This window comes from Eschscholzia californica, unplaced genomic scaffold (genome assembly GCF_041429995.1).
Source record: "Eschscholzia californica isolate CP2 unplaced genomic scaffold, dmEscCali1.0.p SCAF_1, whole genome shotgun sequence".
NCBI lineage: Eukaryota > Viridiplantae > Streptophyta > Magnoliopsida > Ranunculales > Papaveraceae > Eschscholzia > Eschscholzia californica.
The window spans coordinates 34,412,372-34,437,421 of NW_028238198.1; the positions used below are offsets into that span (position 1 = coordinate 34,412,372).

General features: G+C 35.8%; 3 protein-coding genes and 1 long non-coding RNA gene across 6 annotated transcripts; 3 read left to right on the forward strand and 1 right to left on the reverse strand.

Annotated features, from left to right (window-relative positions):
* Positions 1–308: 308 nt before the first annotated feature.
* Positions 309–2,978, reverse strand: LOC147566313 (small ribosomal subunit protein RACK1-like). Of its 2 annotated transcripts, none has more exons than XR_015230422.1 (2): positions 1,219–2,967; positions 309–1,094 (listed from the first exon to the last, which is right to left on the reverse strand). XR_015230422.1 is itself a non-coding variant. In XM_086652791.1 (2 exons), the coding sequence occupies exons 1-2, from the start codon at positions 2,823–2,825 to the stop codon at positions 556–558; spliced, it is 942 nt and encodes a 313-aa protein (XP_086508917.1). In that variant the 5' UTR covers positions 2,826–2,978; the 3' UTR covers positions 309–555. The 2 variants fall into 2 exon arrangements, 1 of the variants encoding a protein (XP_086508917.1); XM_086652791.1 differs by having other exon boundaries at positions 309–654; positions 1,983–2,978.
* Positions 2,979–14,609: 11,631 nt separating this feature from the next.
* Positions 14,610–17,189, forward strand: LOC147566314 (small ribosomal subunit protein eS12-like). 2 transcript variants are annotated; one of them, XM_086652792.1, is made up of 5 exons: positions 14,610–14,786; positions 15,590–15,632; positions 15,846–16,134; positions 16,740–16,805; positions 16,894–17,189. In XM_086652792.1, exons 2-5 carry the CDS (start codon positions 15,625–15,627, stop codon positions 16,951–16,953), a joined length of 423 nt encoding a protein of 140 aa, XP_086508918.1. In that variant the 5' UTR covers positions 14,610–14,786; positions 15,590–15,624; the 3' UTR covers positions 16,954–17,189. The 2 variants fall into 2 exon arrangements, with proteins under 2 accessions (XP_086508918.1, XP_086508919.1); XM_086652793.1 differs by having other exon boundaries at positions 14,729–14,786; positions 15,595–15,632.
* A 2,493-nt stretch (positions 17,190–19,682) lies between these two features.
* LOC147566315 (uncharacterized) lies at positions 19,683–20,843 on the forward strand. The gene has a single exon (XM_086654145.1). It carries the CDS (start codon positions 19,683–19,685, stop codon positions 20,841–20,843), a length of 1,161 nt encoding a protein of 386 aa, XP_086510271.1.
* Positions 20,844–24,489: 3,646 nt separating this feature from the next.
* Positions 24,490–24,981, forward strand: LOC147566316 (uncharacterized). The gene is made up of 3 exons (XR_015238252.1): positions 24,490–24,513; positions 24,596–24,728; positions 24,834–24,981. It is a non-coding gene; the product is annotated as an uncharacterized LOC147566316 (long non-coding RNA).
* Positions 24,982–25,050: the final 69 nt, after the last annotated feature.

Genomic DNA, 25,050 nt, shown 5'->3' on the forward strand with positions numbered 1-25,050 from the left:
CTCTTTTTCCAGATTCTTATCTTCTTTAAGAACAAAAACACAACTCTATGAAGTCTAAGTTGACACGCTTCAGGCCTCAAGTTTCCAATCCAACTCGCCAAAAACAAACACTACGGAAATTCTCAGAGCTTGGCATTTTCCTCGAGTTCAATAATTATAACATTAAACAAGGGGGAGCTCTCCAGCACAAGGATTTGTGTTCTGATGAAAGAGAGAAGGTTAGGCCGCTGAATCAAATGACCCTCTAATGGCGAGGGTATACTACATCATTAACAATTCAAGAACAGTATTCATGAAAAGCAACTAGGTAACTAAAACATATTAAATTAAATTCTCTGAATCCAAGCACAAAAGCGAACATAGGACTTAATAATCTTTCATGAATCCATGCACCATTTGATGAAGGTCAAAACTTTCAAAAACAAAAATGAGAAAACTAAATAAGCCTGCCAACCCATGTTCGCACAGGTAGTAAAAGAAAAAAAAAACATGATAAACTAAATGAACTTGTGCTTCAAACACAACCAGTCCCCGTCAAGGCATCGAGAAGCTCTTCTAACGACTTACGGCATAAACTCTGATGGTTCCATCAGTGAACCCAGTGAACAGAGTGCTTCCATCTGAACTCCAGTTCAAGCTTGTGCAGTAAAACATCTGCAGATGATAGATAACATTACAAAAAATCAATTGACATAACCAGACCTAATTTTACAAACATTAGGTTTGTAATTCGATATTTAGATTATCTATTCATGTAGAAGGATAGGTGTACAAGATTTGGAAGGATAGAACTATCAAATTTATCCTTGGACCGAGATATTAATTTCATTAGCACAGCACTTGAGTACTCGAGACAAATATCAACGATATAATGATTTAGATCAAAAAGCAATAACAAGCAAGTATGGCAAGAAACAATCCATAGTATAATATAAAACAAAATACTAAAGCAGGTAAGCCATTTCAACAAAAAAAAAAAAAGCAGGTAAGCCATGAAAAAAGAGAGTCAAATCATGTGGTCAGTTAAACCAATTGGTATAATATACCAATTCTATATAGCCATACCATCCAAGGCATTAATTGGTATTATATTTCTACCGGCTAAGAAGAGCGCATCCAGGCACTAAATGGTGTTATATTAGAATGAGGAGTAATGCGTCTGCTTGCGGCTCGTGTAGTGCTAATTCCGGAACTCTTCTCTTGTATGTAAGCTGAAGCAGCCCGTTAACGGGATTCTTTGACTAAAATAAATAAATATTTGAACCCTTGCACCCATGATATTAATTCATGTAATTAGAACGATGCAAGTAACAAGACAACCTAATTGTTCAAAATGTCGTAGTCTGGTTATTTTTAAGTGACCGTCAAGTAGATCTCAATAAGGTCCAAAACCTATTAGCATTGAGAACGAAAGATGAACAAAAAGTTGCGTAAGAAGCCCTTTATAAGAGATGAGTCATTCTCCGGTGACAGCTCCCCGCAGTTAGTGCATCTTGCCACATGACCATCATGACGTTGTTTAATCAAATAAAGAACCAAAAGAAACATATCTAGAATCACAAAAGCAACCTAATCTAGTAAGGATAAAACCCCCCATTTTGGATCACAAGAAACACAAATAAACATATCGAACTTATGTTTTCAAAATTATTAATAAAAAAAATTCTAATAACAAATATAAAATGTTGAAACATGCATACTTTTGGCGATGAATCAAAATGACATAAAACAAAACTTAACTCCCAAATCTAGTTAGGAACAAAATGAACAGCATTACCGAGCAAGTAAAATCAATAATCATGAACTTATATAGCATAAATCGCAGAGCCTTCATGACAACGATTTACGAAATGACAATGAAATTAAGAAATGAAACATAAATTTTACACTATCAGCCCTAACAAAATGAACAAAACACAAGTATAAACAACACAAATGATAACATCATATAATAATAAGGTATGGAAAAAAAAAACAATTACCTTGTTCTTTCCCTGGGTTACTTCGGGTTTCAACTCCTGAACAAGACTCTTACTCTCAAGATCCCAAATCTGGATATCCCCTTGAGTTGCAGCACAGAGCCAGTACCTATTGGGACTGAAACACAAAGCATGAATAATATGACCAGCTGGAAGTGAGTACAGTTTCTTACCCTCAGCCAAATCCCAAAGTAAGATAACCCCATCTTTCCCACCACTTGCACATAGTGAACCATCTGGTGAAACAGCAACTGTGTTCACATACCCACCATGACCAGCTAATGTGCTCCTCAACTTACAGTTTGTCAGATTCCAAACCTTCACAGTTCGATCCCAAGATCCAGAAACAATTGTTGGTTGAAGTGTATTAGGGCTAAACCTAACACAACTTACCCAGTTAGTGTGAGAATCAGCATCTTGGATTGTGTACTTACATTCACCAAGAGTGTTCCATAGCTTGATTGATCGATCACGAGAAGCTGAAACAATCTGACGGTTGTCGATTGAGAAAGCAACAGAAAGAACATCTTTCGTGTGACCGACGAAACGGCGAGTGGTGGTTCCGGTGTTAAGATCCCAGAGACGGAGTTCACCATCCCAAGCACCGGAAAGAGCAAACTGACCGTCGGATGAAAGTACGACGTCTTGGACAAAGTGAGAATGTCCGGTGAGACGACGGCGGGGAACTCCGTAGGTGGGATCCTCTTTGGTGAGATGCCAGACGAGGATTGATTTGTCACGAGAAGATGAGACAATCATGTCGGAATTGTCGATCGGAGTAGCGATAGCAGTGACCATATCGTCATGGCCTTTCAATGTTCCGCGGAGAACTAAAACATCTGACATGGCTGAAGAAATCTCTGGTTGGAAGCAAAGGTTTCTTGGAGAGGCTCACAGGAAATGCTTAAGAGAAACCCTAATTTAGCCGCATAAGGTTTTTATATAATGGAGAGACTAAAGAGTGCAGAAATGTTTTAGGGTTTTGGACGAGTTGGTTGTAGACAGTAAGTATTGAACATAAAACCCTTGAGCGCCCATAACTTTACGGGGGCGCCTATAAAACACTACTCAAAAATTTACCTTCGCTGGCAATAACACTTTGGAAGGGTGCCGTAAAATTACACAATTCATATTTGAAACTGTAACTAAAGTTCGGACTTTTCGTGGATTGACCAGCTTTCATCATGATTAATCCGATTTAAGCACCATAGTGGCACCTAAAAAAGAAGATGAAGCCTTTGTCATCATTAAGTAAGAACTAATCATAGAATGCACTGGTATTCAATGTTGTCAAATCGTAAATCGTTTTTCAATTCACTAAATTGTATTGTATCGTGTCGTATTGGTAAATTGAAAATAGTAAGATTCATTGAATATAATAGCTCTAGGTATTTGCTAACATAGACGTTAAATATATTACTAGTTCAAAACTAAGAATTGTATATCATAAATTTCATTATAAATATTAAAATATAAGATGTTCCTCTTCTCCATTCTCCATTCTTCATTCTTCATTGTCATTATCAAGATCAAGAATATCCAAATTTAGGTCTTCATTAGATGCTTCATTAGGTGCATCATTATCGGACTGAAGATTCGTCTTCATCAATAAGTTATTTCTCCTTGCCTTTTCTTTTCGTTGACTTTGTTAAGTTTCTTGGTCATGTACAAAAAATAGAGGTGTTCGATAAGCTGATTTATAGGTGTGAAACAAATTTCAATCATAATTGTATTTTAACTTACATCGACGTCTTCGAAGAGTTTCTCCTTCTGTGTCAACAAAAGTGTTTTCTGGGAATGTTGGGCCCTCTTTCCGAGTTATCTACTCATTATCGGACTCCGTGTCTGATAAAGAAATAGGATCGGTTCCTTGTTCTCTTTTCACTTGTCGTTCCTCGAGTCAAAGATTGTACTTCACAAATACAAGAGCATTCAAGCGTTTTTGTCCCAACTTGTTTCTCTTCTTTGTGTGTATCTAAAATCGTATATGTGAGTAGTAAAGATTTAATTTGGATTGTAGTGCGATAATTTAAAACTTATTTGCTACTTAGCTGTTGCAAACATTGTATTACCTGATAAGCTTAGTATTCTAATTGGCAATCGTTGCAGTTCTGGGCAATGACCTCTATAACTTTCCCACCACAGAGATATATATACGAAATCTTTAAACGTTGTAAAAATATTATACACTTGACTACTTAAGTAAAAATAGCAAAAGTTTGTAATTTTTAAACCTGATTGCCTTGAGGCTCTTGAAAGTTTTGTCATATCTCTTCCAAATGATCCTTCTGCTATTGAGAATTTATCAATCTCTAGATCAACAAGTCTTCTTTCCCTTGAATTAGGACACATTCTTTCAATGGTGTCATATAAACCCTGTTTAATCTCTTGGTCTGGATTAAAATCATCACTGTAATGGAATTTATGGTGTAGGAAATAAGCTGCAACATGTAATGGCCTGTGGAGTTGAAGATCCATCGCTCATCAATTATCTTCCACACATTCGAGTATCTAGATTTTACTTTGCCAAGATTTTTGTCTATTTTTCTCCTTAGCTCTATCCATAACTTCATAAATATAACCAATTGATGACTAAGACGTAAAACTTTCACCAATGGAGATGTACATTTGATTAAGAACTCCACTCCAGGCTAAAAACTTATCTGCCAATAAGATATCGCTTACTTCGATTCCTTCACTAGTTTTTGAAAAGATTTTTTTCTCCCACTCTAACGAAGCAAACATTTCCCTCGATCCCAAATTTTGCTCATGTATGTGTTTCAATATCACTATAAAAATCAGGAATATTGCCGACGCCAGGAAACCGTCGGTAAGCTGACATTCTCGTCGGCAGAAGTATTTGCCAACGAGCGGGAAACGGTCGGCAGAAAAGGCGTCGGGAAGTAACCCCGCGACGAACATTTCGACGGAAACAACGCGTCGGTAGATATTTTGCCGACGTTTTTGTTAAATCTATTTCCGTCGACAGTTGAAAATTAATTTCCCGGGAACCCCATTTCTCGCGAATTTATTGCCCTATGCCGACGGCTTGGGTTTACAAATACCGTCGGCGACTATTTGTTTGGTCGACGGTTTAATTTCCGTCGGCAATATATAACAAATTTTCTTTTAAAATATGTTTTTTGTACCCGTTGCTGAACCCGTTAATTCATAAAGTGCATGTAACAACATAATGAACAATAACCTGCATAACTATCAGAATTTGTAATACACATCTAAGAACAAGTCATTGTTTTCATAACACATATTGTCTAACAAAAAGAAAACCATGAAAAGGCTTGAAAATTTAAAATTGCAAAAGATTTCAAAACACACATTGTCTAACATCAAGAATCAACAAGTATCTTGTCATTTCTTCTTCTCTGAAACACCAACATACCTGCACAAAGAAGCAATCGAGCAATTAGTAGAGAATTATAACGGATATTAGTGATATTAGTTGAGTGAATAGATTTCAAAACAATTAAATAGCATTCAAACGGATAAACTTCATACTGTAGACGGATAAACCCATAAAACCGTCAGATTTGACTAGGTAATAAGAAATATTAACATGACAGATGAACAACAAAGCACGATCCAAGCTAGGAAAGATCCAACAAACCAAAATTCCAAGTATTCATGTCAGAATACCCAAACTTTCTCATTCTTGACAAGATAAATAAACAAAGAAATACCCATTTCATAAAACTCATAAACCCATCCAATAAAACCAAAAAACTAACTAATCCATCTCTAGATTCATTCCTGCTTGAAATTTCTAGACATTTATTCAGTAGAGCTAAAGACTATGGCTTTCTTATCCATCTCTAATTTCATTCCTGCTTCAAATTTCGTGTCATGTTTAGTTCATCTCTCTAGTTCTGCATTTGAATAAATATTATGATAGAAATACTATAGAAGTCCCCCCCTGAACTCTGAGACACAAGTACCCTAATATTAGGGTCAACATGAGGTTTTAGTTGTTTTGATAGCCTTCATTTGTGTGGAAATAGGTCGGTTCTTTTATTTCGACATATATTGAAAATCACATAATAAACTGTCACAAAAATCGCGTTATGAAAATCAAATAGTAAACTGTGACAAAAAGTGTGGTTCTAAGCATTTCTATGAACTACACGGAATTACTTCCACCAGAGTCATGGAAACGATTACACTACTGTGGACTTAATTTCCTCACCGACAAGCATAACCTGACTTCTATCGACTAAATTGTTATAGACGAAATCAAAGTATAAAAGCATATATAGTTCATTGTTATATTACCAACTCAAATATTAATAAACGGATTAGATGGAAGAGATCTAGAAAAAACTACATAAAGTATTTACCTTAAACAAAAGTAATCCAAGCTAAATTTGAGATGAAGTTTTGCCTACTGCCCCTGTTCAAACTAAAATACAAAGAAACCATCAAAATAAGTTAAAACGACGACATACAAAGCTAACATATGTGAGAGAATGAGTTAAATTTACCTGTGATGACGAACCAGCACCCTGTGATCGCATGAGATTCATGAACTCTGTAATTTGTGCTTTCAAAGAAGATACCTCTGATGTGACATTCGATAGCTTTCTTTCTAACTCAATATTCTTCTTTTGTAACTCAACATTCTTTTCTTGTAACTCAGCATTCGTTTGCTTAATATCAGAAAGGTCTTGCTCTACTTTCTTATTAGTTGTTGAAGATTGCCGAGGAAAAAGGTCTTTCGGCTTCACATGTGGCATACGTCGAATGCGACCCCTTGGCTCTGGTCCCATGACCTGGGCAAAGATGTCATTAGGACCTGGCAAGTCTTCTAGTTCTCCATCAGCATTCTGGCTCATAATCTCCTTTAGTTTCTCCATATCTTGCTGTCAAATAGAATAAACTTGATCATTGTCTATATTTATCTACATAAGCATTACGAACAAAAAATAATATTGTTATGAGATGTAAATTATTACTATCCGCTCGACAGCATGAGGGTTTACTACTCCTTCGGTTGTACTTGTATAAGATTTTTTAAATAGCTCCATTTGAGTAGGCTCCTTGTTATTTTCTTGTCGGAATTGTAAAAATCAAAACATGCAGCATAATAGTTAAGGAGTGAGAACAATAATAAATCAGAAAAATACAAGGTGTACCTCATGAGAGACTTGTGTTAGGGATTTCGACCCAAGACGGTGATGAAGTGTCGGAGCAGCTCTATTTCTTGCATTTTGTTCGGCTAACTTCTACATTTAACAAAAAAAAAACGTAAGAGCACATAGTAAAGCTTGAAACAAATATAAAGTGAAGAAAAAAATTGTTTTACCCTAATATCATCATTCTCATTTCATAGTTGAACCATCGTCACCCATTGAGAAGCAACAATTCCTTTAAGAATATTTTTGTCGCATCAGGTAGGGCATCTCTTAGTAACTGGAGCAATAACTTGAATGACTTGTCACTCCACCCTCTGATGCATTTATAGTTCCAAAGCTTTAGAAAAAAAGATAACATAGTCATCTTATCACAACCAGGGTATAATTGTTTCTTGGTTTGTTCTAACAATCTAACGAACTTGTCGCTTGAAGAAATATCGTTTTCTACCCCATCTATTACACCATCTGTATCTCCACCAATGTCATAAACTCCACAAATGTCCCGGACCATGCCTTCTAGGTCTTCATCATCATCGTCATCTTCCAAGACTTGTTCATCTGTAACCCCAACTGATGCGTGCATACGACCAGTTGTAGGTATATCTTCTCCGTGACAAAACCAAGTTATGTAGTTTCGCATCATCCCATTCCAAACCAAATGTCCCTCACCTGTTTCTCTATCGGCATACTTGGTATTTAAACATTTCACACACGGGCATTTTATTTCATTCTCTTCAGTGACTAATCCGTGACGAAACGCATAATCCAAGAAAGCAATGACACCATCTTGATATTGCTTTGTGCTTCTATTTGATTTCAACCAAGACTTGTCCATGAATACTAACTTCAAAAATAGAACACCTTGTTAATTTGGTTATGTGCAAGGTACATTTAATGATGGAATTTAATAATAAAACATGTCATAGCAATTTCTCAATCATAAAGCATGTCAATATGGTGGAGGGGTTGATAACACCTTATAAGTGTAAATTATATATGTACAAGTTATCTAACAATGTTATTTATACTTCCTACACCTAAGTTAGATACATTTAGTGTCGTATACACCAAAAATCTGAAGTGTCAAATCTTCCAAAATTGTTTTTTCAGCAAAATTGATAGTAGTCGGATGGGTCGATCGACAAAACTGTAAAAGCTATCAAAAAACAAGAGAAATTGTTTGAAGTGTTTGTGTTTAGAGTGATGAACCTTCAGAACCCTCCCGCTTGTAAACGTGCAAACAGAACCTCCGAAAGACCTACCACCACCGCCTGAAAATCAGGTTCACAAATTAAGCAACTTATAACTTTCCCCCCATAATTCATTTAATCTTCAATGGATCTAACATGATTGAATACATCAATTAAACATGTAAAATTTCATAAGTTATAAAACCTAAATCATCTAGCAACGTGGGTACATCCATTAAACATGTAAAAAAATCGATAAACTAACATACCACTAGAAAACATGTAAAATTGTCAAAATCAACAAACTAACAAAATCACCAAGATTAGCTATTCTAGTATAATGAATTGAATTGAGCTGAATGTAAAAATTCCCAACTTAGTAAATCAAATAATTGATAGTAAAAGGCCATACCATGATAAAGAGAAGAAATTGGGGATAACAATGATAAGCTATAAACCCTAAATCATCTAGCACTACAAAACCCTAGAAAATTGTCAAAATGAACAAACCACTAGAAAACCCTAGAAAACAGGAAAATCCTAGTTAACTATTCAAACACAAATCTCTGGAGAGAGAGAGAGAAAAAAAAAGAGTTAAAGAGAAAGATCGAGTTAGATAGAGAGATAGAGTTACCGAGAGAGGGAGAGAGAACTTACCGGGTTGTGTTTGTTGTTGGTGAATTATTGAGCTAGGGTTTTTTGAAATGAATCGAATTCCACTTGGAGATCTCTTGACATATAGAATTTCGCAAGGGAGAAAGAGAGAAGATTAAAAACCGAGAGGGAGAAAAAAGAAAGCTAGGTAAGGGTTGTTTGGGTCTAGCAACCAAATAATAAAACCCGTCGGCCATATAAAATTTCGCGTAAATTATATCCGCCAAATAAATTTCGCTCCAAAACTATAGCGACGAAATAAAGCAAAACGGTCGACGGATACAAATAACATCGACGCTGGAAATATATTCCGTCGGCAGTATATTTTCGCAAAAAATCCCCCCCCCCCCCCCATAACTCGAATTTTTTCCGCCAAAATAAATAAATCCGCGCCAATATCATACCGACGGAAAGGAGAAAATCGTCGCTAGTTACCACCACCGACGGATTCTTAACATCGTCGACAATGCGGTCAGAAAATGAAAATCCCAGACATTCACCGGGCGTGGCTTATGCCGACGGTTTTATATGAAACCGTCGGCAAAAGATGACTACATCCGACAAAAACGAATGAAACCGTCGGCTATATCTTTTATAACCGACGTTTCACAATAAACTGTTGGGAACAGGCATCGACAATAAACTATTTTTTTGTAATGTATAAGGAAACATGTAGAAAATCGTATCACTACTGGCCTCAAAAGCTCTATTCCCTTCATATGCGCACACATTAGATTACAAACTCAAGTATGTTTGTAAATATAGACTGATATTCTTTTGACTTTTGCAACCGCAGATGATTGCATTGGCAACTGCCCAATGTCACCAAGCATAGATCCAAAAGATGCGCCGCACAAGGTGGCCAAAACAGATGTTTCCTCTTCTTCATTAATAAATCTCCAACTTTGACATATAATGCAACACTATCAGTTACTACTTGAACAACGTTTTCTTTACCCACTTCTTCAACAACATAATCTAACAACTTGAATAGATTTTCAACATTCCTGGATATATCAGATGTGTCAATTGATCTCAAGAAAAAAGAATCCAATGGACTATTCACTAAGAAGTTAGTGATGGACCTTTTCTTCCCGTTCGTCCACCCATCAGACATTATAGTGCATCCAACCTTCTTCTGTTCTTTCTTATACATCGCAAATTCTCACTTACTGTATCTACTTCTTTACTTAGATTAGTATTTCGTATCTCGTGATATGAAGGTGGCTTAAGTCCACGACCAAAGCAACTAAACTTATCTATCAATTCTTTGAAATACATGTCTTTCACAGGGTTAAAAGAGTAAGCATTAGCATAAAAGAACCTAGATATTTTGGCACAACATTTATCTCTGTCACCCTTCTTCTAAATTTCATTAATAGTGTTTTGCTTCTTGACAACTTCGTGATCTTCCATAGTTGTTTTCCTTTTTCCCTTAGAATCAGGAATCTCTATATCTAGCTCAAACGTTTCATCTTCTTTAATCCTTTTTTTTGCTTTTTCCGTTGTTATATCAATCAACATCTTCTTAAATTTTTTATATACCTCTATGAGGTTTTTACTACAAGCAACGACATTCTTCCTAGTTCTTCTCAAATGGTGTTTCATCCTATAAACACCACCCCAATGATCATACAATGTTCCCACGTAAAATCATCGTTCCCCTCTTTTGTTTTCATGTTGAACTAACCTACGTTGAATTAAACATACCATTAGTCATTATAATGAAACTAAGAAAGTAAAAACAGTAAGTAAACTAATAATAATAAAAAGGAAGTAAAAAAACAGTAAACGAATCTAAGAATTAAAAACAGTAAATTAGACTACAAACCAGTAAAGTAAAGTAAGAAGTAATAAAATATTACTAATATCAGAAAATGTATTATACTTGCATTAGTTTACTGTGAAAATGTATTATACTTGCATTATTTGTAATAGACTAAAAATAACAACTATAAAGGTAATAAAATTAGAAGTAAGGGCAGAGAACTTACTATGATTTTAGAGAGAGAAACGTTTCTAGAGAGAGAAGAAGACTGGAGATCAGAAATTTAACACGATTAAAGGTGATAGGGTTTTTATAGAGAGAAGAATAAGAAAAGAAGAAACCATACCTTTTTTATAGTTTATTATTGTTGGACTCTTGGTTGAAGGCAAGTTTCTACTCCCCCCCTCTTTCCAAAACATATTCTTCAAATGACTTTGTTCGGCCCAGTTCATGCAATAGAAAAAGTCTTTGTTCTATGTCTGCATATTCAAAAAGTAATGTTGTATTGCACCAACATCACCTTCAGCAATGGCTATTCACTTAAGTCGATCTACATAATTCCGACAATCTCTTTCTGTTGTAGTAACATTTTCATAACCGTGTCCATCTTCAACAATTGTACCATAACTCTTATACATTCGAATTCTTGCTATTTCATTTAATTATAATCTTCTTCTGACAGAAGGCGTAATATTTCGATTGCATTTGAACCGAGATTGAGTAGGACTAAGGCCCCATTTGGTTTAGCTTAAAATCGGCAAAAAGCCAGCTTTTGGATCAATTTAAAGTACTTATAAAGATAGTCATGTTTGGCAAAAGGAAGTTGTAGCTTTTAAAAAGCCTTAATAGAGCTTTTTAAATGTGGCTTCTGCTTTTGACGTTTTCGGGAAGCATGTTCACGCAACAATTCTCGTAGCTATATACTTCACCCTGCTTACACGTGGAGGTGGGTTTCACTAATTCCCATGTCTCTCCAATTTAAGCTATCAACTACAAAAAAAAAATGTCTCTCCAGTTAATCAAACAATGACCATATTGACAATCATCATTTGAACAACTACACAGATATGGTCACACTTTTCAAAAATATTGGATTGGAAATTTCAAATCTCATTATAATTTGGTGGCCTTGTTTGGATTAACAATTTTTTGATGACACAAAATAATTATTAAATATTTTCAAATTTCTTTAGGTTTTGTAGTGACCAAATAAACTTAGAAGTTTAGTAAGGCATATCATTTGTCAAAAATTTCGTAATTATATTGCTATGAGGCATAAATTCAGTAGACATTTTTATTAATATAACACAAAGTATGTAATAATTAGATAAAATCTCTGCTAGCTTATTTTTATCAAATGTTTTATTATAGCTTTTGAAAATATGGAAGCGCTTTTTTAATGTTGTACCAAACAACTCAAATAGCTTATCATAGAGTGCTTTTGTTAAAGTGCTAAAAGGAAGCTCTTGAAATAAGCTATACGCTTAACCAAATGAGGCCTTAACATAGTTGGGGTAACTTAAATAAGAAATATTCATTTAAAAGTAACTGAAACTATTTTACGAAACGCGTATGCAGTGTATGACTTACTTCTGTAGCCGCCAAGTTGTCCAATTTCTCCCTAAAAGCATTAAGTGTTCTCTTTCTAGTTGGGAGATTGGGAGATTCGTAGCAGACTTAGGTAACCATTTTTCAGTCAATGGCAACCCTTCTTGAAATTTAGAATTAACATTCCACTCACTAAGAGTATGAAAATGCTCGTAAATCCAAACCTAAGAAAATGATTCAGAGATTTAGTATACAATTTTTAAAAGGAATAAAAAATAATTTATCAAGTACGAAATCCTAACGTACCATAAGAAGGGTAAAGCATCCACCCATCTGTTTCACCTCAAACCTAGTCATAATTGCCATTTGATGCAGCATGTTAGCAAGGCAGGCGGAACCCCACGAGTAGTTATGTACATTGTCCAAAACTTCAAAACACTGAAGATATTGAACATTCACCTTATTACCGCTTTTGTCGAGGCAAATACAAGATCTGACGACGTAAAGTAGACATGCCCTTGCGCAATACTCCTTCGAAAAATTATTCTTCGACTTTCCAAACTTACTCATCAGATACTCTAGTTTCCCTGTTTTCAAACTCTCGTTTCTTAATGCATCATTCGCATCTTTACGACTAAGTCATGGAGTTTTATTCATCAAATCTAACACATCATCCAAGTACATTGAGGCACTTGTTGTGCTATATACCGCATTTCCATCAACAGAGATATTGACGATGTGTTTCACATCATTTAGTGTGATCATCATCTCCCCAAACGGTAAATGGAAGGTGTTGGTCTCTGAAAAAACTTCTCCACAAAAGCACTAACAAGTGCCTCGTCTAACCTTCGATACATATGTTCAATAATTGATTGAAACCTAGAATTTTGAACATTCTATTTTACAAAGTTGCACTCCTCGTTGAGGTTTCATTTATCAATCCATCCAGTTGTTGGGTTGACGGTCAAAACTCGATTTCGAAGCTGGAATTCAACGTGTTATTAACCCAAAATTAAACAAGATTCATAAGAAAAATGTTAAAATAATTGATCATTCAAAGATTAACATTTACCTTCCCATGCTATATATTGTTGGCAATGTGCAACTTGTAGTACTTAAGTAAGGATCGGTCTGCGGGAATCCATCCTCATCAACGACTAGTTCGGCCTCGTTAGTCGCTACTTCTTCCTCTGCTTCTTCTTTTGCCTCTTCTTTCACTGGTTCTTCGCCCGCTTCCTCGCCCGCTTCCTCGCCTGACTCTTCGCCCAACTCCTCGTTTGACTTACCCTCGTCCAAAATTTGTGGGTTTTGCTCGATTTTTTCTCAGCATTGCGTTTGGAGCGTAACTTCTCACGTCAGACACGTTCAGACATAGTAGGGTGTTTCTCCTTCCGGTAGGAACCACAACTCGAGTGGGGGAAGGTTTGATCAAATTTGTCCACCCTCTGTTTTTTACGCATCCATAACAAAATACTCCAAAATAAATATTCTGACTAACACCAAAATGGACCATTGAATAAGTTTAACAAATGTAACTCAACTCTGAAAAATTTTGTGGGTCTAAAAGGCACGAAAATTTTTGTGAGAAACCCAACCCATGAAAAGTTTCGTGAGCAACCACACCCATGATAACTTTCCTGGAACTGCCTAGCCACGAAAAGTTTCGTGAGGTACGAAATGCACAACATTTTTCGACGCTCGACCGTTCCACTGAGTCTGGTTCGTGTTCACCATAAACCCTACTAACAACTTAAATTTTAAACCCTAACAACACAAATCTAAAGCCTAACTACACATATAAACCCTAACAACATAAATTCTAAGGAAGAAAAACGAATTACAAATTAACAACCCTAGATTACAAAATTGAATTTTTTTTTAGGGTTTTAGACATGAAAATCAATTAAGAAAAGTAGAAGAAACATTATTTACCTCTCTTGAAGAGGATTGTTTGATGATGAAGTTTGATTTTAACGCCCTATACTTTGATAGTTCGAAATTGTTGAAGATTTTTGAAGTTTTCTCTTTCTCTCTCTAGAATTTTTTTTTCTCTGTTTAGTTTTAACTTTTAAAGAAGAAGAAAGACGGAAAAGGGAAATTAAAGAAGTACCAAAATAAGAAAATTTTAAATTTGGATTTTTTGTAAAATTTAATGCAGGATACCCAGAAAGTTTGTTTCTCCGAAAAATCTTCTAAATTTCCCATATCTCCTTTTAAAATTTTGCATCCCGGATATTTTTCTTATTTCCCCAAATCATCGGTTCTTTTTTTTTTTTCTCTTTGTTAAAATATAGGGCCCAAATTTTATAGTTGGTCAGAAATTGTACCCAAAATGGAATAACCATTCATTTTTGTAACAAAGAACGGTTGCAATTTATTTCATCCATCCGACGGCAGAGACTTATTAATCTTACCTATAAAACTTTTCTGGCTCAAACCCTAGCCTTAATCCTTTACTTCGTACTCGTAAGCAGAAAAACAAAAACCTAAATTTCTTCAGGTAAGTCTTCAAAACTCAAGTTCGTACCATATAAACAACCTAGGCGGCTAGGCTTTCTGTAATGACTTTAGTGGTACTAGAATTAGATTGTTCAAAGCGACTGTTATCTAGATTTTTGGTTTGCTAGTGTTTTTTATGTAATGTAATTCAATTAGTAAAAAAAACACGATTCAGATGACAACTAGTAAGAATTTAGTCCTAGATCTGTACTGATATTGTTCTAAATTTTCTCATTGAGTTCTTTGTTTATACAATGGTAGATTTGAACTTAGAAGAGAGTTGATGAACTCTGAAGATTTTGACTAATTAGTAATTTTTGGTTCTTTTGGCATTTTAAGTAATTAGAGATTTGATTAGTTGGAGATGGAAACAGGCTCCTATAATGCGCTAAGTCCTCTTATATTAAATTTTAATTTTTGGTATTGTAGTTTGAAATGATATATTAGATATTGACTACGATAAAATGAGTTGAATCGGGTTTCGGGTATTATCTGATATCTGATAACTTTATCAGAATAGGAACTTAGTAACATATTGCATTATAGTTCATTAGTTTGTCCACTCATAAACTAGGGTTTTGATTTTAGTGATACTTATCTGAATAATCTAAAAGGCATGCTTATAAATCATTTGCCACGTTTACAATAACGATTATCTAGTTGGACTATGCCAATAATCTAATGACGCTAGCATTATGTGCATACCCTAGTTGTAACTTCTTTTTCTTAAATTTGAATTTTGATTTTTTTACACCATCGAACTTTTTTGTTGTTTTAATCTTTTAATGTTATTTCTTATATCAGCACAGGAGCTTTGGATCTAGTTTTCTGCTGAAATCATGTCGGGGTACGTCAATTTGTCTATATAGTTGTCTTCGGATATTACAAAAGCTCTTTTGTTTAGTGGTTCAGAGTTTTTCAAAAAGAAAATTTCGTACTTAATGTCGTTTGTTAACTGTAGGCATCCCAAAACCACAATATTCTTTTAAAAAATTATAATATTTTTCCTCAACAAATATTAAAAATGGAAATAGTTAACTTGGCCCATTTACATGTGCAGTGAAGAAGTTGCAGCTGTTACTGAGGCACCTGCCCCAGCTCTAGGGGAGCCGATGGATATAATGACAGCACTACAACTTGTGCTAAAGAAGTCACTTGCTCATGATGGGCTTATCCGAGGACTCCATCAAGGTGCCAAGGTGATCGAGAAGCATGCTGCACAACTCTGTGTATTGGCAGAGGACTGCAACCAAGTGGACTATGTTAAACTGGTCAAAGCTCTTTGTGCCGATCACAACGTGAGCTTAATAGCTGTTCCAAGTGCTAAAACTCTCGGTGAATGGTCTGGGGTAAGTGTAATCAATTTCTGGTCTTCGTATTTACAGTTTCATTTTTTTCTTCTTCTGGTGATAGTTTTAAGTTTGCGGCATCTGATGTCAAAACCTATTGGCGATGAGTGAAGATGCACATTTAGTCCACGTGGGATCTTTCTTAAACTTCCCCTACACATCCCGTGCTTTGAGCCAAATGCATTTTTAATTGGGTCACTAGGAGCACATTTTGCCGTCAGGCTATCGTTTGTAAACTGAGCTTCGATACCATATTAAATTTGTAGAATTCTAACTAAAAAACAAGTGAGTCGTAAATCTTGTATACTTTGCCACCCTTAGTCCACGCGGACTTTTCCCACTATATTGATGTGTTTGCAGTCCTTGTGAAGATTTCCTTCATTTTTCTGAAGCCCATATAAGATTATATCCTTTCTCTTGAGTAAAAATTGTAAATATTAGTGAAAATGCACAACGTTGGTTCACCTTATTATGCATTGTTCTTACAAGAAGATACAGAACCCTTTGTAGAGTATTGCTCTGGTTCAATTTCCACTTATCTTTTGTAATTCAAGAACTGTCTAATTTCACTATCTTACTCTATTTCACTTGTTCCAACCACACAGTTGTGCAAGATCGATTCCGAGGGAAAGGCAAGAAAAGTTGTGGGGTGCTCAATGGTTGTTGTGAAGGTAATTTGACAAATAAATTACTCTGTGATTCTTTGTTCTATTTGATATTTTTTTGTTAACCAGAATTGGGTTTCGAACAAAACTGCAGGATTATGGCGAGGAATCAGAAGGTCTTAACATTGTTCGGGAGTACGTGAAATCTCATTGAGTAGCATGATCTTATTTTATATTTGTGTTCGTTTTTCAAGATTGACCTAGATTTGGAAGTTTTGGAGTTTGATTTAAGTATTTGAATATATGTTAGAAAAGAAAAAGTTGTAGTTGATCTTATGTACAAGTGCTGGAGTGATGATGCTTCCCTTTTGTTCTTTAAAAAGATTGGAAGTGTTCTTTTACTCATTTTTTTAGCCATGGTAATCGATTGAGTTGGTACTTGCTTTTTCATGTGCTTGTGGAGACGATAAACTAGAGATTGTTCTGAGAGTTTCGCCATTTAAACCCCCGCTGTGAGGAGTTCTTGAGTGTAACCCAGAGTTTGGATCCGGTTGTGCTCCTCACGTATAGATGAAGAAGTAAAAGTAGAAATTAGAGTTTTCTTCTTTTTTGGGAGATTTGCTGCTTGGAAGTGTTTCTTACTCATCTTTTTAGTAATGCTATATTGTTTTGCCAATATCCGCATCCAAATGGACCAAACCCCCGGTTTCAGGAGTGTGACCCGGAGTTTGGACCCAGTACAAATGAAATAGCCGTTAAAAGCTTATCATATCAATGATAAAGCTATTGAAAAAAATAATAATTGAACCCAAAATAATTCATGACCGCAATTTAATGCAATAAACAAGTAGGAAAATGTTTTTTTCTCTTAAAATCTTACTCAGGGCACGACATAAAAATTGATGTATCTTCAAATTGTGTAATTGATACAACAATTAAACCTCCAAATCAAACTCTCAACTCATTTGTCTAATACTCCAAATTAGTCTTTCTATGTTGTATGTCATTTAAGCTAGTTGCAACAACTTTACCATGTTGTTTTATTTTTATCGAGAATAAGATTAGTTCTTTTTTTGTTGAAAGAGAATAAGATTAGTTGAGTATTAGTTTTGGTGGGGCATATATCTCCTGCGATAGAATACGGGGGTAACGATGGAATTTCTGAGTTCCTATTTTAAGAAATCTCATGAATTTTATGAAATTTTGAATTTTTTTTTCCATCTACTTCTACTGGTGTGGTTTGAACTTTTACTAATATTGAATTGGCAGTCATACCTATAATAATCAGGTTTTTTTTAGGAGAGAGAGACTCGATGACGTCACCTAGTGGCGATTTTTTTCCCTCTTCTTTCGACCTAACCCTAAATCTCAACCAGGTTTTTCATCATTTCAGCTCAATCCTTCACAATCTAAAAGGATACAAACATAGTTTATCATCATCTAGGTTCCATTATCATCAACTCACACCCAATCAAAAGGATCTCTAACCAGGAACACTTTCAACCACAGAAGCACTTGCTCCATTTTGGAAGACGCTCAAAGCATCCCGATCCCTCCATCGTTTTCCTCATGTTGAATACCCAGGAATCAAATAAATTTGGAACAAGCAGCAAAGAACAATTAACTCCTTCACCTTCACAGATCTCATAGAACAGGGAAGTCTCAATCCTAACCCTCAAACTTTAATATTAGTATTCTTTAGTTAACCCATAATATTAATAGTGTATATGTGATCTTGCTTGTGATTCCCTCTTTCTCTGTCAACCTCTGTTGATAGATCTTAGAGTTCACAAATAGTACACACCCTATATGCTGATTTCCCCAAAAATCAAACCCTTGAACTTAACATAATTCAGAGTACTCTGTGGTGGTAGATTATTGGTGGATGTAGAAGTTTACTTCTTGATTTCTAGCTTCTTCTGTTTGGTGTCATCATCTTATTTGTTAGTCTTGGTTTTCTTAATGCCTATGACATATAGAAGAAACCAGGTCTTGTTGTGATGAAACTGGTCAGATAGTTACTCTATGTAGCAAATTAATAGGTTAATTTCATGTGTTTATGTGTTATTATTCCTAGCATAAGTTATACTTCTTGTTATCATGAGTATCTACCTAATTTCATCTTTCTTTTTTTTTGTTGAAAAGATAGAATATATTAAACAACAAGAGTTCTATTACAATACAATTTTGAAATAAAGTAAGGGATATTCTTCCATGACTGAGATTTTTTCCTTTTCCTCGCCCACTTTGCTAGCTTATCTGCAACTTGATTGAAGTTCCTGTTTACAAACGAATATTTGACTGCTTCCGTAAGGGATCCGATTTCTCTTCTTTTTTGAATGTTCCTTTTGGTTTGTCATTGTATTTAATTTCTATTCTTTTGTAGATATTGAATTACATTGATATTGTCATTTTCTATGATGATTTTCCTGTAGTTATGGGCCACCGCCCATTCCATTCCTTTTAAAATGGCTAAAGATTCACATTCCTCTGCGCTTCGACTTCTGGTGGTTGTAACATAAGCTTCTATGTATTCCGATGCATGGTTATGAATAACAATTCCAATACCTAATTTCATCTATGTTTGAGTTGGTCTGAGATCTTAGTTTGTCTTCTTGCTTTGTAACCCTGGTTCTGTTCTTGGTTAGTAGAGACTTTATTTTTATTTCATCAAAATATCTATATATATATATATATATATATTAGTTATCATTTTTCTTCATGCTTATGTTTTCGTCGAGTTAATGTACTGATAGCTTTCTTGGGTTAATCTTTTTAGTGTAGTTTGTTTAGTGGTTAAAATTATAGTCTCATCTTTCTAGCTTACTGTCTGAGTCTTTTCCGTTCTCCTCTATATTTATGTATCTCGTTCCTTGTTATTATTTCTGCTTAGTGTGTTGTTTATGGTCTTTTTCTTTTGACTGTATTTGCTCTACTGTTGATATGAATAATAACATCCCAGCTGAGGAAAGCCCTTCAATCCTTAGTTGGAATGTGAGAGGTGCTTCCACTTTCCTCACCAAGAAACACATACTCAAACTCATCACAAAACACCAACCGGATATAATATTTCTTTCTGAAACTAAAAACAAAGATAACATTATGAACAAAATCATTCCTATCCAAAAACATTATGCTAGTTATTTTGTTGACCCGATCAACAAAGCGGGTGGACTTGCGATTTACTGGAAACATCACCTAAATGTCAAGATCAAGCACTCTGACCACAACATCATCCATGCAGAGCTTATCATGAATAAGTCGAAGAATCATATCAACATCACTGGTTTCTACGGCTCCCCTTATCACAACAACAAGCTTAAGCCTTGGAATACTCTTACACAACTCTGCTCCGACATTGATGATCCATGGTTAATCATAGGAGATTTGAATTGCATTCTTGAACCTTTAGAGAAATGTGGTGGATCTAAAGCTTCAAATTCTCATACCCCTAAAATTATAGACATCATAAACAGTTTAGGTCTTTTGGATATAGGGTATCAAGGAAAACCTTATACTTGGAGCAACAAGCAATTTGGTGAACACCTCATTCAAGAGAGACTTGATAGGGGGTTAGCTAATCTTCATTGGTTGCAACATTTTCAAACCTCTGGAGTCACCCATCTTGATGCAGTAGGATCTGACCATGCTCCCATTTTACTAGACAACAGAGACCTCAGCCAGTTAAGCCCTAAACCTTTTAAGTTTATCCGTACTTGGATGACCCACCCGGAGTGTCACAGTTTCATAGAAGGTAACTGGAATTGCATAAAAAACAATCAAAACAACAATAATATTCAAGGTGATCTCAAGAAGCTGAGTAGAAAACTCACAAACTGGAATAAAAAGGTCTTCGGAAACATTGAGAACAACATTACCCAGACTATCAAGCAAATGCAGAACAACAACTCTATAGTAGACTACATACGCCTTAACGATAAACTCGAAGAGCTTTACAACCAACAAGAGAGTCTCTGGAAGGAAAAGTCTAGAAATAATTTTCTCACCCTTGGAGATAGGAATACTAAATACTTCCACTCTCAAGCAATCCAACGAGATAGAACTAACAAGATCACAACTATTAAAGATAACAATGGAGATTGAAAGGAAGACTTTAAAGAGATCCAAAGCATCCTCTCTTCTCATCTCCTCAACATTAGCACCACTATTAACCCGAAAGAAGATCCCTCCACCCTTAACCTTTTTAACTCAGCGATTACCCATGAACAAAATTTGGAGCTTCTAGCCATTCCGAGTAAGGAAGAGATTGATCAGGCGATCAAGAGTCTTAAAAGAGAGGCAGCAACGGGGCCGGATGGATACCCTCCTTTTTTCTTTCAGTCTAATTGGGATACGATTAGCTCGGACATCTACACCCTAGTACAAAACTTCTTCGAAACAGCATACCTACCTCCAGAGATCAACCATACCCACATATGTCTCATTCCCAAAACGGCCATTCCTCAAACCCCAGCTGACTATAGACCTATTAGTCTCCTCAACACTACCTACAAGATCATCACGAAAATTTTTGCAGATAAATTTAAGTAAACTTTGAACCCCATCATTACTCCCTTCCAGGCGGCCTATGTTCCTGGCAGACAGATTACTGATAACATCATCATAGGCCAAGAAATTATTCACTCTTATAAAAAGATGAAAGGAGCAACAGGATACTTTGGACTCAAGCTAGATATGTCCAAAGCTTTTGACAGAATTGAATGGAGCTTTCTTACAGACATCATGAGAAATTTGGGATACGAGGATCACTGGATTAAGATGATACATACATGTATCTCGACTTCCTCCATGTCTGTCCTAGTAAATGGTCGTCCAGGCAACTCCTTCTACCCTACGAGGGGAATTAGACAAGGCGACCCCCTCTCTCCTTTTCTCTTCACTCTCGCTATGGAAGGTCTTAGTCGCAAATTGATGAATAATAGCGGCAACAGATTCCTGGGTTTCCCCACAAACAATGCTGATTTGGAAATATATCACCTTCTTTTCGCGGATGACTGTATCATCTTTGGTAGAAACATTATCGACAACATTCACATCCTCAAGAAGATTCTCCAAGATTTCTGTGAGACCTCGGGTCAAATGATTAACTATGCTAAGTCAAATATCTTCTACTCCAAAAACTCGCATCCTAAGTTCAAAAGGCTGATTATGCGAACTCTTAAAGTCAAATATGCTTCCACCTCGGAGAAATACCTGGGAGCTCAGCTTTTTATAGGAGCTCAGAAAACAAAGGTTTTCAATGATATTCTCGATCACATCAAGAACAAGCTCAACAAATGGAATCATTCTTTTTTGTCCCAAGCTGGTCGCACGGTGGTCATCTCGGCCATAGCTGCGGCCGTACCCCGATATCAGATGCAGTGCTTTGCAATTCCGAAAGGAATTTGCAAACGCATCAAGTCCGTTCAAAGGAATTTCTGGTGGGGTAAGTCGAAAGGTATTCGCACTAAAACCTGGTCTTATATATGCAAGCCGAAGAATCTCGAAGGCCTGGGTATTCATCAGCCGGAGCTTGACAACACAACCCTTCTATCCAAGCTGGCCTGGAGGCTTAAAATTGAACTTGATACACCTTGGGCCAAACTTCTTAAAGCTAAATATTTCCCTCTTGCAGATAAACCTGGCCCAGCGAAACCTCATCACTCATGGAATTGGAAGACCATTAGGAAGCATTACAGCATGATTGAAAATTTGGCTATATGGGAAGTGCAATCAGGTAGGGACATTAAGATCTGGGAAGATAACTGGATTCCAGATATTACTGGGCCAATGCAAAACAACAATCACTCTAGTCTTAACAAAGTTTCCCAACTCATCACCAATAACAATTGGAATGAAGAGGTCCTCAATGCTAACTTTGATACTGCGACTCAAAACCTCATCAAAGCCATCCCGGTGAACAGCGAAGGCAAAGATCAGATCAAATGGAAGCTTACTGAATCCGGAAAATTCACAGTCAAATCTATGTACCAACACCTCATCACCAACAACATCAATCAAGAACCAACCGAGCAGAACTGGAAGTTCATCTGGACTCTCCCCACGGTTCCGCGTATTAAGATCTTCATTTGGAAAATATGCACAAAATCTCTCCCGGTCAGAGGTAGAATCGGAAAATATATTGACAACAACATGAATTGTCCCAACTGTACTAATTTAGAAACCATCGAACATGCTCTACTACACTGTGCACTAGCTAAGAACATATGGTTTCACTTTAATATTACAAAAATGATGCTATGCCCGGTGCCAATCCCGGCCTCAATCCCGGCCGGGTGATTTGGCAGTCCAACCGGGCATGCATCATGAGTTGGCAGGAACAAAAATGAGGGAAAATTGGCTATTTCGTTTTTGATCCCTCCAATTCACTCCTATTCAAAATAGGTCCTTTTAGTAAACCAAGCTTTTATTACTCAGACCAATCCATTTTCTAAGGCAAAATCGAAATAGCAGTCCAGCCGAATTTGGGAGCTACCAAAAATCAAGGGTTTCATTCTTCCTTCTTCCTTCTTCCATTAACAAAGGTAAGAGTTAAATCTCTTCTTCTATCATCATCTACCTCTCTTACCTCTTTCTCTTTAGTAAACCAAGCTTTTATTACTCAGACCAAGTTATTTTCTAGGGCAAAATCGATTTTGCAGTCCAACCGAGTTTGGGAGCGAGCAAAAATCTAGGGTTTCATTCTTCCTTCTTCCATTAACAAAGGTAAGAGTTAAATCTCTTCTTGTATCATCATCTACCTCTCTTACCTCTTTCTCTTTACTAACTCTCTTTAGAAATTTCTAATTCTATATCTCTCTCTCTCTCTCTCTCTCTACGAACCCAAGCTTCATCTTAGTGATCGGGCTTTTGCCATGAACCAAAATCTTTGGGTTTTTATTTGTTCATCTACTTGTTATAAGTTTAGGTATAATGTTTCAAAAATCAGTTTTTTTTTTTGCATATCTATTTCCTTATCTTCATTAGGTTTCTAGATGCTGTGGTTGAAATGTTTCTCTTTTAGAATAGTTAGATTTCTGATGATTTATTGGTCATATATGAACAATGTCTAAATAGAAGAAGGGGAAAAAAGGAATTTTGATTTAATGAATCAAATGCTCTGAAGTTTTTATTACTTGAACTTAGTTAAATAATACAACTTAGGGTTAGGTTTACTTCTAAACTCATTATAAGGATCTCATTTACTTGTATTTCATCTAAGCTAAAGATTTAGTATCTTGAACCAGAACTTGAAGAGGGTTCCCTTTACAACAGTTCTCACACTGGCATACCAGAGTCTTGGAGTAGTTTATGGTGATCTCAGCAATTCTTTAAGTTGCCTTTACTAATGTAGCTTTTTAGATGATCATGAAAATAATCATGTGAATAAACTCATACACTCTGGTGTTTGCACCCATATGTATAATAGATTCTTCTAAAACCAAAAGTCCATATAATTGGCTTCATAATATTGTGAAATGATTAATGATTCTATACTGGGACATAGTCTCAGTCGAATCCTAACCAAAGGCACAAATACTTTAGTACGAGACTTGATAGCTTTCTCACACTATTTAGCACACGTACTCTGGCCCGATTATAGCCGGGCATACTATCAAGAATGTTATGAAATAAGACACCAATAAATAAAATTGTTATAGATATCCAACACCTCTTGTAAACTTATAACAAGAGAAATTTGCCCTCAAATAGGGTCTAATGTCATGCTATATATTGTTTTGTAGGTGATGGCTCGACTAACCGAAACGGAGAGGTAATATTGTGGTTGTGTGTGTTTGTGTTTATTTAGATACTATCTGATGTTACAATAAAGGTATGTATGTTTTTGGCAATAGAAAATTAATGATATCGGATTCCGTAGAAGAAAAAAAACAAATCATATGTGCTTGCTCGAAGGTTTTTCTTAAGGTGTTGCTTTCCAGAACTGAGCGCAATCCTAATCGATGGTTTACAAAGTGTCCACAAGCGGTATCATTTTTGAAAATTTGTTTTCTTTTTACTATGTGTTATATATATTATTTGAAGTATTTGAAACTATTCAAATGTGTTTACGATCATTCACTATGTGTGTAGAGAGGATTTAATGACAAGGGTTGTGGATTTTGGTGTTGGTTGGATGAACTTCGATTGTGTCCATGTGGCGATGGTCCTGCTAAGCTCATCACAGCAAAATCTGAAGGTCGAAGGTTCTATTGTTGCCCAAAGTCATCTTATGATGGAAAACGCGAATGTGGTTTTCACATTTTTGAAGAAGATATTTATGATTGTGATGACATACCGGAAGCGTCTA

Excerpts from the sequence above, each read along its gene's own strand:
- LOC147566313 (XM_086652791.1), bottom strand. The coding sequence starts at position 2,825 with ATGTCAGATGTTTTAGTTCTCCGCGGAACATTGAAAGGCCATGACGAT. Across the intron at positions 655-1,982 it reads TAACCCAGGGAAAGAACAAG|ATGTTTTACTGCACAAGCTT; the intron begins GTAATTGTTTTT and ends TATCATCTGCAG.
- LOC147566314 (XM_086652792.1), top strand. Across the intron at positions 16,135-16,739 it reads CTCTCGGTGAATGGTCTGGG|TTGTGCAAGATCGATTCCGA; the intron begins GTAAGTGTAATC and ends CCAACCACACAG. Across the intron at positions 16,806-16,893 it reads GCTCAATGGTTGTTGTGAAG|GATTATGGCGAGGAATCAGA; the intron begins GTAATTTGACAA and ends ACAAAACTGCAG.
- LOC147566315 (XM_086654145.1), top strand. The coding sequence starts at position 19,683 with ATGAATAATAACATCCCAGCTGAGGAAAGCCCTTCAATCCTTAGTTGG.